This window comes from Argentina silus, assembly GCF_951799395.1.
Source record: "Argentina silus genome assembly, chromosome: 12".
NCBI lineage: Eukaryota > Metazoa > Chordata > Actinopteri > Argentiniformes > Argentinidae > Argentina > Argentina silus.
In genome coordinates this window covers 828,577-842,371 of record NC_139666.1, presented here as the reverse complement: position 1 = coordinate 842,371, position 13,795 = coordinate 828,577, and the positions used below count along the sequence as shown (strand labels likewise).

Here is a 13,795-nt window from a genome sequence, read left to right as displayed (position 1 = left end):
CTTTTATTCAGTCCATTTTCCTACGCAGACGGATTCAGATTCCTCCTCCCTGAGACGGGCTCTGTTGTGATGGCAACCGCAGAGACAATACAATGAGACACATGAGAGACGAGTTCTGGACCAGAATAAAGAAGTTATGGAGGCGGCGATTCTGTATCAAAGACCAGAGAGGGGCAGGGAGAGGGAGAGGGAGAGGGGCAGGGAGAGGGAGAGGGAGAGAGGGAATGAGAGGGGGAGGGAAAGAGAGGGGGAGGGAGAGAGACAGACAGACAGACAGACAGAGATGGGAGTCAGCCCTGCCCTCCAGCCAGGTGTGTGTGTGTGTGTGTGTGTGTGTGTGTGTGTGTGTGTGTGTGTGTGTGTGTGTGTGTGTGTGTGTGTGTGTGTGTGTGTGTGTGTGTGTGTGTGTGTGTGTGTGTGTGTGTGTGTGTGTGTGTGTTCTACTGTAGCCTATGAATCACCAATGAGCCACAGTGTCCTGATGATCGTATGCACAATCGTGATTCCAACCATGGGCCTCTGCTTGTCTGATGCTCCCCTGGATTCATCCTGCTCCTCCTGTCCCCGGGCGAGGGAAAAGGACTCACAACTAGGTCAGATTACTGGAGCTCCGGTCTTCTGGCAGGGGAAGGCAGGCAGGCAGACGAGCAGGCAGAGCGCAGGGCCCGACAGAGGGGGGGAGGGAGAGGGGGAGGGAGAGGGGGAGGGAGCCTACTGTACTGGAACATTGTGCTGTCAGTATTTCTAATGGTCCTGGACCATTTCAAATCCTGCCTGGCCCTAGGGAATTTACTGACTGCACCCAGGCTATAAACTGTCATTTAGGTGGAATAAAATATATATATATATTTTTTTTAAGTGAGTGCAATCATAGGTTGATTGGATCTCCCTGCTATGATTTTGATAAGGCATCACATTGGAGTATGGTGCCCTCCTGCGTAATGCTATGATTTGTTACCTAGCTTGTTGTAGAACCACTGTGATTATCAATGTCACAGAACCGTTATTCCCTCTGAATCAATAATTGAATAGTAATCCTCAAAGTGTGGCAGTGTTTTGTGATAGAAATCGCACAAAAATCTCAATCTAACCTATACCAGCCAATGACCAGGCCTTCTCTCTCTGGCCATGGGTCTGATATTCCCCTGAGTACCACACCCCCTCCTGGAACCAGATTTATCCAGTGACAATAACCTCTGTGTGTCCAGCATGGAATTTAATCACGTCCCCTTTCGATTGCTTCTCCACACGCTGTAAATTGCTTCGGGATTGTGTGCCTTGGGTCATTAGCCATTGTAGCCATTTTACAGCACAGCTACCAGCCCAGCTCCCGTCCATACGAGCTTCAACATGGGTACAATGAGCTGCAGTCATTTTCCAGTTCTAGTGGTGTGTCTCTTGACCTCTTCCAACAATCACCTTGATTTGCAACAACTTCTGTTTTTCTTTATTCCCTTCACCGAACATGCTACAAAGACTTTTACCTCAAAGCCACAGGGGTCAGTTTTCATACACACAAACCTCATTTGAGGTCATAGAAAGATGGAGTGAGAGGTTCTGGGCACGAAATGTGGTTTCAGTATGATTTGTAATTTGCTTCCTCCCATTGTTGGCCTTCGTGCAGACGAGCCGGCGGTGTTTTGACATTAGAACATCTCCCACACGTAACCGTGCCGACTCACCCCGGCCCCCTAGGAGAGGGATGGGACGGCTGGGTCGGAGCCCCACCATCCCACTGCCGTCTCGTGGTCGGACTACAGATCCCACCCGGCTTAGCGATGATCCCCCCGCCGCTAGCTCCACTTCGCATGCTGAGGCAACACCTTGGGATTGAACGAGACAAGAAAGGCAAACAAGACAGAGAGAGAGACGGAGAGTGTAAGAAAGGAGGAGTGTGTATTGATCTTTTTCCCCCCTAACTAACATCTCCACAGTCCACTGGTCTCCGCGGTTCGACCCCCAGCTAGCCGTGCTAACAGTAGCTTACGCTAAACCCCACCGAGCAGCGATGACACGCTTGAGGTTTATCATCAGATAAGACTGACCTACTCCAGAGTCATGTGACTCCGTTGTAGCGGCGTGATGCGGTGAGTTTTCCAACGTCTGCACACGGCCTGTCAGTCAGCGGCAGGGAGGCGGGAGTACAGAGTTGTTGCTGGGCTCTGATTGGTGTCCTGGTTGTAAGGTGTCTGCTGGGTGCTGGGTGACGGACAGCAGGCCCGGGACACAGGAGACACACATCTGCTCTGTGTCATATGCTGCCTTTATATAGGCACTCACATACTCACACACACACACAGTGATATATGCTTAAGTGGTTTGTCACACACTGGGTTATTATTTGCATACCGGATGTCTCAGTTAAGTCCACTAGGCCCGACATGGCTCTGTGTTTCAGTACAGAGGGGTCTTTGGTTCGACAGCAAAACATCCGATGGAGAGATTTCTGAGTGAAGTGAGCAGCAGCCTATATATATAATATATACTATATATACAGTGTGTATATAGCCTGCAATCAATTCAGAGAGAAGTCATGTGAGAGAAGGAAGAGGCTGACATTCATATCATCATGTGAGGAGATCTGGTCTGGACGGACAGAGACCAGAGACTCTAATTATCAGATGAATGCTGCAGCGCTCTCTCTATCTCTCTCTCTCTCTCTCTCTCTCTCTCTCTGCCTCTCTCTCTCTCTCTCTGCCTCTCTCTCTCTCTCGGTCTGCCTCTCTCTCTCTCTCTCTGCCCCCCCCTCTCTCTCTCTGCCTCTCTCTCTCTCTCTGCCTCTCTCTCTCTCTCTCTGCCTCTCTCTCTCTCTCTCTGCCTCTCTCTCTCTCTCTCTGCCTCTCTCTCTCTCTCTCAGCCTCTCTCTCTCTGCCTCTCTCTCTCTCTCAGCCTCTCTCTCTCTGCCTCTCTCTCTCTCTCTCTGCCCCCCCCTCTCTCTCTCTGCCTCTCTCTCTCTCTCTGCCTCTCTCTCTCTCTCTCTGCCTCTCTCTCTCTCTCTCTGCCTCTCTCTCTCTCTCTCAGCCTCTCTCTCTCTGCCTCTCTCTCTCTCTCCCTCTCTCTCTCTCTCTGCCCCTCTCTCTCTCCCCCCCCCTCTCTCTGCAGTATGCTGGCCTGTCTTCTCCCTCCCCCCTCTTTGATGCTCCCTGTCTCCTCTCATTTTTATCCTTTTCTTTCTCCCTCTCTCTTTCTGTGTCTTGCTACATCCCTCTCCCTCTGTATCTTCACTCTTCTCTCTCTCTCTGTCTCTCTCTGTCTGTCTCTCTCTCTCTTTCTTTCTTCCATTTCAGACAGCCAACAGCAAGCCCAGCACAATGTATGTTTAGTAAGGTAGCAAGGTAGTAAGCTCAAGGTGAACAGTTGTGTGCATTTTTTACTACGCCCTCACTTGGAATTCACTCAGGGCAATTTATGAACAAACAACACAAGTAAACAACATTCTCTCTATTGATTTTATTGAGGTTTTTATCTGGTACATTCCTTGGTACCATCTCTTGACGGGCAGGCTAGGTCTTGTAACTGCTGTAATATTATTGCATGTTCTTGATTATACAATCCACAGGCACACTAGGCTCTGGCTTTACTTACTAATCAACTCTCAGATGCTATCACAGAGCGCCATTTCCCCACAGGACCACTCTCACCACACCACTCCCACTGTCGCCACCAGCCACCACAAACCACACTCCGTTTGCATTTTAATTTCCCTACAGACTGCATCCGCTGAATAGATTCATTTCGTCGTAATAACGCCTATTGATTTCACATAAACACCTTTTGTTTGTGGATGAATCCCCTATGTGGTCTGAATCTGAAGGGATGCTTGTTTGACTTACCCAGCACATTGTCCACTTCATTAGACTCTGCTGGGTTAACCCACCAACTGCCAAAGAGTTCCGGAACACTCACCACCTAGAGAGCCAAGTGTTCTATGTGGTGTTTACCTAGCAACAACACTTTGATTGGCTACTAAATGAAGCATCGCCATTTATGCATTTTTTGGTGAATAAAGTCACCCTTGGCGCTCTAGAATGTCGACCATTTGGGCGACTTTATTCACCCTCGGCACTGAATGAGTTAATCCGTTGATTAGAGGGTTGAATGGGGAGTGTGTCCTCATGGCTCACGGTGGTGGTCAGTCTGGGGCCGATGGAGGGGACTGGTCTGGTCTGGTCTGGTCAGCCTCTCTGTACGCTATTTAGCTGACGCTTCTATCCAAAGCGACTTACATTGCAGTGTGAGTGTGTACATTTTTCAGCACATATGGTCCCAGCGGAATCGAACCCCCAACCTAAGCGTTGCTAGCACCATGCTCTACCAACTGAGCCACAGAGAAGCAGCTCTGTGTGTGCTCTGAGAGCTCTTCTGACTACTGTTATCATGCCCTTCAGGCATCTCTGCCATGGAGGCTACATATGTTAGAGGAGTTAGCTGAAGCACCTCCAGATCTGGGCCCAGGCCAGCTCTCTGGTGCCTCACATAGAGAACAAAGGCTTCCCCCTGGCCTGTCCTAACCAGAAGGTCACAGCACAGCCAGCCAGCCAACCTCCGGCTAGCCAAGCCAGCAGTAATCTCTCCCCCGGGAGCCCTCTGGCAGCCAGGCAGGGCCCTCTGCTCTGAGCAGTTAACCCAAATTATCTCCACCCGCCCCAGGCCTTTCGACATCTCAAAGATGTACTGTATTGTCACCTAAACACAGCTAGAAGAAGACAGAACGACTAGATGCTGTAGAAGGTGTTTTCAGGAGTGAGTGTAGGGCAAGGGGAACGATCTCCCTCTCAGATGGCGGTGCAGTCTTTTCAGGGCTGTTTATCTTGGTGTTCTAGACCCATGACAGGTAAGTGTGCTGTGGGTGGTTGCGGGGGGGGGGGGGGGGGCGCGGCTGGCTGGCTGGCTTCTGTTTTCGCCCTAAAGACTGATGGTGCTGGCAAGTAGGAGAGACCATTTCATACACAACGCCCCCCTACTCGCGGGAGAAACCATTTACTACAACCTCTACTCAGGCGGGGAGGAGGGGGGGAGGGACATTTGATATACTGCACCCCCTGAGGCGGGAGAAACCATTTACTACAACCTCTACTCAGGCGGGGGGAGATGATTTATTCCACACACTCCTCCTCGAACAGGGGCAACAATTTATGTCCTACACCCCCCACAGATCAGTGAGGAAAGATAAGAGGCAGTTGAATTCTAGAGACTTGCAATATTTACAGCTGACAATCTGTGGAAGGGAGAGAATAAAGACACGTTGGGTGAAGTAGAGGTCTCTCCTCTGGTGGTTTGCTGTCTATTTTAAATTGCGAGAGGCTGCCCTTGGAGAACGTTGGTGGGATGTAGACGGTGGACGTAGGTGGGGGGATCGTGAGGAGGCGTTTTCGAGGTCCTCGTTTCTACCGCTCCAGTGTACAGATTAATACTCATCAGAGCAAACAAGGCCATATCTAGGATTGGTGATGCAGCCACAGGCTAAAATCACAACTTCTGGTTCAACATCACTACAAAAGTACATTCCATATGCTAATTAATGCAGATTGCCACTTGTAAAAACAAAAGCCTCCGGAAATGCAAATTAAGTCATGTTCACTGTCATGAAGAAAACTAAATACTTGTTCTAGTACCAAGAGTGGGGAGTGGGCACTGAGAAGCTCCTGTTGTGTTTGGATTGGTCCCGTCTCTGTGAGCTCCTCCGGAGGGTGGTGCTCGCTGATTGAGATTCAGTGGAGGCAGCTGCTCCACCCTGCTGGATAGTGGACTAACTGCTGGTACTGCTGGAGGAAGACGTTAATAAAGACCCACTCAGGGGTTTAATTCAGTGGAATTGCTCTGGGTCCCTGCTAGTGCTTATGGTGTCTCCATTTAATTTGTCCTGCCAGGAGGTAGGTGTGTGTGCTCCTGTGTGTGTGTGTGTGTGTGTGTGTGTGTGTGTGTGTGTGTGTGTTGCACGCTCACATGAGGTGTGACAGAACTATAATCTCATCATCTATCGCCTACTCTGTCCTCCCCCATCTCCATGGAGACCAGAAATGGCCCAGTGTGATCTGCATACAAAATGATGTCAGTCAGCAGAATCTTCATTTTCACAAACACACACCCACACACACACCAGGCTGACGGAACCTGAGCCTCCCGTTGGGCTCCATTTCAGAGAGAGAGAGTTTATTGATAGTTGCCAGACCTCCTTTTTGGGCCCTGCTCCTGTTGAACCTGAGATATACACACACACACTGCTCCTGTTCACCCCTTGGATCCTCAGTCAATGAACTTACTGACTGATGCGTTTAATCCTACACTGAGACACACTCTGATGTGGTTGTCCCTGTCAAGAAGAAGAAATGCAGTGAACAGAAACTTGCTCCATGGTACACCCATGAGACTCGCCCAGATCAGAACCAGGCACTGAGACAGCCCTGGTCAAAGTTCTGAACAACCTTGTATTGGGTTCAGATATTGTCTCCTGTTCCATCCTTGTGCTTCTGGACTGATGCTGCTTCCGGCAGTGTTGATCATCAGATTGTATTACATAGATTGGAATGTCGGGTTGGCATTCATGGACTTGCTCTCTCCTGGTTCAAGTCCCATTTAACCGAGAGATACCAATTTGTACATATAGATGATGAGTTCTCAGACAAATTCCAGGTAAATGACGGTGTCCCACAAGGCTCTGTCCTGGGTCTGTTACTTTTCTTTGTACTGAGCATGCTCCCTCTGGGTGACATCATTCGTAAACATCAACTGTCACTGCTGTGCTGATGATACTCAGCTGTATGTCTCTGAAACATGGTCTAGACTACTGAAACATGGCCTAGATTACTGTTAGGAGCTTCTTTCCGGCTGCAGGAACGCAGCACTGCACAATCTGCAGCTCGTCCAAAATTCAGCAGCAAGAATCCAACCAGAACTAAAAGGACAGAACACACAGAACCCTTTTCTCCCCCATTTCATTACATTGTATCCTGTATATTGTGAAATGACCATTAAAATTTTATTTGATAGAAAAAACAGACAACAGGTGGCAGATCTTCTCTTTCAGATCTCCAAACTTATGGGATAGTCTGCCTGCTGATGTCAGGGAGTCTGATACACTTTGTAATTTATTCTTAAAACGCACCTTTTTATCCTGGTCTTTTCCTAGTTTCCCCCAATTGCTATTCTCTTATCTTTCTCTCTTCTTCTTTTGTCTGAACTGTGTTCTAATCCTGTTCCTGCCTAATCCCGCTTTTATCTTCCCGTCCTTCTGTAAAGTGTGTTGTGAAACTGCGTAAAATGTGACTTTAATCCAAATAAACTTCAAACATGAAACTAATGTAGTGCAGCAGGCAGGCAGGGCAGGCAGGCAGGCAGGCAGGCAGGGCAGGCAGGCAGGCAGGCAGGCAGGCAGGCAGGCAGGGCAGGCAGACACACACATTGGTGTCACTGTGACTCCACCGCTCCCCCTCAGGCCACTGCAGTCATACTGTGACCTACATGCCTGCCTTCGCCTGCCCCCGTTCAGAGACATCCACTCCCAGTGGTGCCTAGCTTCTGCCTGCTGAAGGGTTGGTTAGCCTAGCTTCTGCCTGCTGAGGGGTTGGTTAGCCTAGCTTCTGCCTGCTGAGGGGTTGGTTAGCCTAGCTTCTGCCTGCTGAAGGGTTGGTTAGCCTAGCTTCTGCCTGCTGAGGGGTTGGTTAGCCTAGCTTCTGCCTGCTGAGGGGTTGGTTAGCCTAGCTTCTGCCTGCTGAAGGGTTGGTTAGCCTAGCGTCTGCCTGCTGAGGGGTTGGTTAGCCTAGCGTCTGCCTGCTGAGGGGTTGGTTAGCCTAGCTTCTGCCTGCTGAGGGGTTGGTTAGCCTAGCTTCTGCCTGGTGAGGGGTTGGTTAGCCTAGCTTCTGCCTGCTGAGGGGTTGGTTAGCCTAGCTTCTGCCTGGTGAGGGGTTGGTTAGCCTAGCTGTCTGATGTAGCGGAAGTTAGCCTTTTCCTGGTGACATCAGTGGAAGGATATGGACGGTAGTGGTCTGATAGGCCACAGGATGTTGCAGGACAGGGGCTTAGGGCTTAGGGCTCAGGGCCGTGGGCTTAGGGCTCAGGGCCGTGGGCTGTGACTCAGACCACCGCCACACTCTGACACATTTAAGGGTTGGGGCTTCAGTGACGCTCCTGTTATCCTTGGTGACCTGTTGCTGACAGCAGCAGACAGTGAATGGATTTCATGGATGAGCATTATGCTAGGTGGACTGGCGGAGTGGAAGCTGTGCCTTGAGGCTAGCGTGTGTGTGTGTGTGTGTGTGTGTGTGTGTGTGTGTGTGTGTGTGTGTGTGTGTGTGTGTGTGTGTGTGCGCGCGTGCATGTGCGTGTGCATGTGTCTCCATCCCCTCATGGTTCTGCCTCGGGACAAAGCGGCTGATTGAATCCAAGCTGTGTGTGTGTGTGTGTGACTGTGTGTGTGACTGTGTGTGTGAGACTGTGTGTGTGTGTGTGACTGTGCCTGTGTGAGTCTGACAGACACACAGTGTCCAAGTGTGGCGGTCACGTGACCACAGCTGTGTAACGCCAGTCCAGCAGAACCGCTGAGTCTGTCACATTCCGGCCGGCGAGGCGGCAACAGGCCCCTCTCATCCCGCCCGCCATTCACTCCCGCTCGCATCTGACCCGTTAATGATGTCACTGTTCGCCACACAATGAGCCCAGGCTGCATGGGAGGCAGTGAACTGATATTCACCTCATAAAGCACTGCTAAATGAACACGCTCTACTCAGCAGTAGGCTAATTCAGACGCAGCCCAGAGGCTAATGCGCTCCTCTGGAGATCTGTAGGATTTAGAATTGGCATAGATTTAAGGCCGAGCGGAATAATGTATGGGGTTGGTTTATTCAATTTGATACGATTTCCCTCCATGGATCTAGTCCAGTGTAGGGTGGGGTCCTGCTTCCACCACTGCTGTACAGTGCTTACATTTCCAGCCATGTAGACCGAAAAAAATATGAAAGATTCTTGGACTGACTCCCCGATCCTCGGACTGATTCTGTCGTTGTGTTGTTGAGGAGTTGGTGACCCTGAAGCATTTCATTACATGGTATCCTGTATATTGTATAAATGACCATTATTATTTTCTCTCTTTCTCTCAACAGTCACCAGACAAGCACAGAGCCCTAGAGGAGACTAAGAACTACACCACCCAATCCCTGGCCAGCGTCGCCTACCTGATCAACACCTTGGCCAACAATGTCCTGCAGATGCTGGACATCCAAGCCTCTCAGCTCCGCCGTATGGAATCCTCCATCAACCACATCTCCCAGGTAAGAGCCTCTTGATCACCTGACCACATCTCCCAGGTAAGAGCCTCTTGATCACCTGACCACATCTCCCAGGTAAGAGCCTCTTGATCACCTGACCACATCTCCCAGGTAAGAGCCTCTTGATCACCTGACCACATCTCCCAGGTAAGAGCCTCTTGATCACCTGACTGCTTACGCCTCCACAAGACAGAAACAACACATCCAAACCAAAACGTTCAACATTTTTATCAATATTTTTGTCAACTTGAGCTTTCTATTAATTCTATGAATATGGACACAAAAATATACTGGCCAATATTCAGTAATTCAACTATTCCCTGTTTTTTTGTAACATCGCAGGATTAACTCATTCAGTGCCGAGGGTGAATAAAGTTGCCCAAATTGTCAACATTCTAGAGCGCCAAGGGTGACTTTATTCACCAGAAATGCATAAATTATGATGGTTCATTTTGTAGCCAATCAAAGTGTTGTTGCTAGGTAAACACCACATAGAACACTTGGCTCTCTAAGTGGTGAATGTTCCAGAACTCTTTGGCAGTTGGTGGGTTAATTACTTGACTGTTTACTCTCCCATTTTGGGTCAATTCCAGTGTTCAGTTCACCCCAAGTACACAAAGCCAAATAGAAATTCAGTGAATGAATTGTCATGGGAAACCAGTGGACATTTTTCCAATTTGTGAATTGAATTTCTCTCCAATTATCTCCAATTGTTGTATGGAGATAAATCAGAATTTGAATGTACCCCACAACCCAGATAAGTCACACTTTGATACTCAGGCACCATGCTGCCTCTCTCTCCCAGGAGGAGGAGAGGAGAGGAGGAGGAGGAGGTTGTGGTGGAGAGGAGGTAAAGGAGGAGGTGGAGAAGAGAGGAGGAGGAGGAGGTGGTTGAGGAGGAGGAGGAGGTGGTGGAGGAGAGGAGGAGGCAGCCTCTACTCACAGCCTCCATCTCTATCCACAGCCTCCATCTCTACTCACAGCCTCCATCTCTACCCACAGCCTCTACCCACAGCCTCTATAATGCCTCTATTCCTTTCTACCACTCTCCTCTCATTTTTGATGGACAGGCCAGCTGGTGGACAGGCCAGCTGTCCAGTGTGAGGATGGTTGACCAGGGACACTCAAACACAGAGGCACATCGTCACTGTTCCAGATTGCTGTTGTCTCCTCACATCTCTGGGAGTCGTGCAATAACCAAAGTCTTATATAGTATCATTTAGTCCGCTGTACAATGACCTCCTTTGAAACTATTCTGCTCTGAACAAATCTCATTCTCTCACAGATGTTTGCGTTGAACTATGGGTTTGACAGACCTCCTTCAAGCCCACGGGGCAGAAATGTGATGGCGGTTATTTTTAACGTGTTTGCCAGCAAAGGGATACAGGGCTTTCTGCTGCCTGGGGCAGGAGCTGCTGATCTGAGTTACGTAACAAAGGAGACCGTTTACAGCAGAAGAGACGGACAAGCGCCATTATAGCAGGAAGAATCAGCGATGTGTTGTGTGTGTGCGTCTCTGTGTCTCTGTGTGTGTGTCTCTGTGTGTGTGTGTGTGTGTGTGTGTGTGTGTGTGTGTGTCTTAACTGCCGGTGAAAGAGAAGATAGCTAGTCTGCACCGGAGGGGATGGAGTATAAACTGACTCTGTTGTCTCTTCTCCCATCAGCATACTCTGCTGACTGAAGCACCCCCCCCACCCCCCTACCCCCCCCCCCCACCCACCCAGCACGCTCTGTCAGAATTAAACAAACATTTACTCTATCGCGTCACATTCTATTAGAAAGGATTAGCTTTTGTGTCTGTGAGTGATGCCATCATATCTCAATTCCCTTCTCTCTCCCCTCTTCTCCCCTCCCCTCCCCTCCCTCCCTTCTCTTCTCCTCTCTTCTCCCCTCCCCTCCCCTCCCTCCCTTCTCTTCTCCCCTCCCCTCCCCTCCCCTCCCCTCCCTCTCTTCTCCTCTCTTCTCCCCTCCCCTCCCCTCCCCTCCCTCCCTTCTCTTCTCCTCTCTTCTCCCCTCCCCTCCCCTCCCCTCCCTCCCTTCTCTTCTCCTCTCTTCTCCCCTCCCTCCCTTCTCTTCTCCTCTCTTCTCCTCTCTTCTCCCCTCCCCTCCCTCCCTTCTCTTCTCCTATCTTCTCCCCTCCCCTCCCTCCCTTCTCTTCTTCTCTCCTCTCTCCTCTTCTCTCTTTTCCTCTCTTCTCCCCCTCTCTCCTCTCCTCTCTTTCTTCATGAGAAACCACAGCAGCATGTGTTCTGTAAGAGGATTAGCCATAGACAGCCACGGGCGTGATGCTGCTGTTTTTGGGCGGCCTGATTTCCTGTGAAGTTATTTCGGACGTGATCTTTTCACAAATTGGTGTGAAACTCAAGTGAACTGGGCCCTGTAGGGATCTGTGTCTGACATGGTGGTGAAGCTTAAAGATTCACACTCAAGGACTCCTGGAGTTAGTTATCTACTGTAGTTAGTTAGTTATCTACTGTAGTTAGTTATCTTATTATCTCTCTCTCTCTCTCTCCCTCTCTCTTTCTTTCCCTCTCTCTCTCTCTCTCTCTCTCTCCCTCCCTCTCTCTCCACCTCAATCTCTCTCTCTCTCTCCACCTCAATCCCTCTCTCTCTCTCTCTCTTTCTCTCTCTCTTTCTCTTTCTCTCTCTCTCTCTCTCTTTCTCTCTCTCTCTCTTTCTCTTTCTCTCTCTCTCTCTCTCCACCTCAATCCCTCTCTCTCTCTCTCTCTCTTTCTCTCTCTCTCTCTCTCTCTTTCTCTCTCTCTCTCTCTCTCTCTTAGACTGTGGACATCCACAAGGAGAAGGTGGCGAGGCGGGAGATTGGAATTCTGACGACCAATAAGAACACCTCCCGCACTCACAAGATCATCGCGCCAGCCAATCCCGAGCGACCGGTGCGCTACATCCGCAAGCCTTTGGACTACAACGTTCTGGATGACATCGGCCACGGGGTCAAGGTAGGCTTCAGGAAGACCACATTCACCTGGAGGATGAAGCCTGAGAGTGCTTCAGTGACTTAACATCGCAGGGTCTGAACGTTTTGCGTGATTAAAACAACCTAACTGCTGACGTGTGACAGTTATCTCTGCTTCTCTAACTGGTTAACGTTGCTTAACTAGCTGTTTTATTGACTTCCTCCTTTCACTGACCTTTCGATGCGTCCCCTTCTCTCTCTCTCTCTCTTCTCTTGCTTGCATTCATGCTTTAAGTGGTTGCTCAGGTTCAAGGTAAGGACATTGTCATTGAGTACATCTTACAGTTCTGCATGTTCACGCCAACTCTGATCTGTGGAAACTCACTCCTAACGGGAAGCAACGTCTTGAGGAACACGGGTCCTGTCCAGAAACAACTCCTACACACACTCTACCACAGCCCCTCTACCATAGCCCCTCTACCACAGCCCCTCTACCATAGCCCCTCTACCACAGCCCCTCTACCACAGCCCCTCTACCATAGCCCCTCTACCACAGCCCCTCTACCACAGCCCCTCTACCACAGCCCCTCTACCATAGCCCCTCTACCACAGCCCCTCTACCATAGCCCCTCTACCACAGCCCCTCTACCATAGCCCCTCTACCACAGCCCCTCTACCATAGCCCCTCTACCATAGCCCCTCTACCATAGCCCCTCTACCACAGCCCCTCTACCACAGCCCCTCTACCATAGCACCTCTACCATAGCCCCTCTACCACAGCCCCTCTACCACAGCCCCTCTACCATAGCCCCTCTACCACAGCCCCTCTACCATAGCCCCTCTACCATAGCCCCTCTACCACAGCCCCTCTACCATAGCCCCTCTACGATAGCCCCCCTACCATAGCCCCTCTACCACAGCCCCTCTACCATAGCCCCTCTACCACAGCCCCTCTACCATAGCCCCTCTACCACAGCCCCTCTACCATAGCCCCTCTACCATAGCCCTTCTACCATAGCCCCTGTAGGAGAGAAGATCTGTAGATCTGAGAGGACTGGATAGGCAGGACAGCAACATCTTCAGAGGGCGAGGCTGAGCTTTCTCCTATCCAGTCCTGTATCTTTAAGTGTGGAGAGCAGGAAGGCAGGGTTGATTCTGGACGAGGCTGTGGTCGTGGTAGGGTGTGCATGCACCCTCCTGTCTGGGTGTGTTGTTGACTATCCTACGGCTGGCGCTGTTTCTGTCGCTGGTCATGTGACTGTCTCTTCTGCTTCCAGGTCAGCAGCCAGAACATGAAGATGGGGGGCGCTCTCCCCCGGACCACCCCGCCCACCCAGAAGCCCCCCAGCCCCCCGATGCCGGGGAAGGGCACCTTAGGGTATGTCAGGTGCCAGGCCTCGACGCGGTGGCCTAACGCTTCACCGTGCCACACACACACACACACACACACACACACACACACACAGAGGCTTCCTGTCAGGCCTCTCCAGGGCTTTATGCCACATCTCCCTCTTCTCTTCGTCTGTCTTTACTGTGTGTGTGTGTGTCTGTGTGTGTGTCTGTGTGTGTGTCTTTACTGTGTGTATGTGGTATGTTTACTGTGTGTATGTGGTATGTT

At 50.4% G+C, this 13,795-nt stretch overlaps 1 protein-coding gene across 1 annotated transcript in view; it reads left to right on the top strand.

Annotated features, from left to right (window-relative positions):
- abi2a (abl-interactor 2a) overlaps positions 1–13,795 on the top strand; it is a 32,498-nt gene that overhangs the window by 7,168 nt on the left and 11,535 nt on the right. The window contains 3 exon segments of the mRNA XM_083681255.1: positions 9,099–9,266; positions 12,044–12,220; positions 13,455–13,555. Coding sequence (XP_083537381.1) covers positions 9,099–9,266; positions 12,044–12,220; positions 13,455–13,555 — 446 coding nt within the window.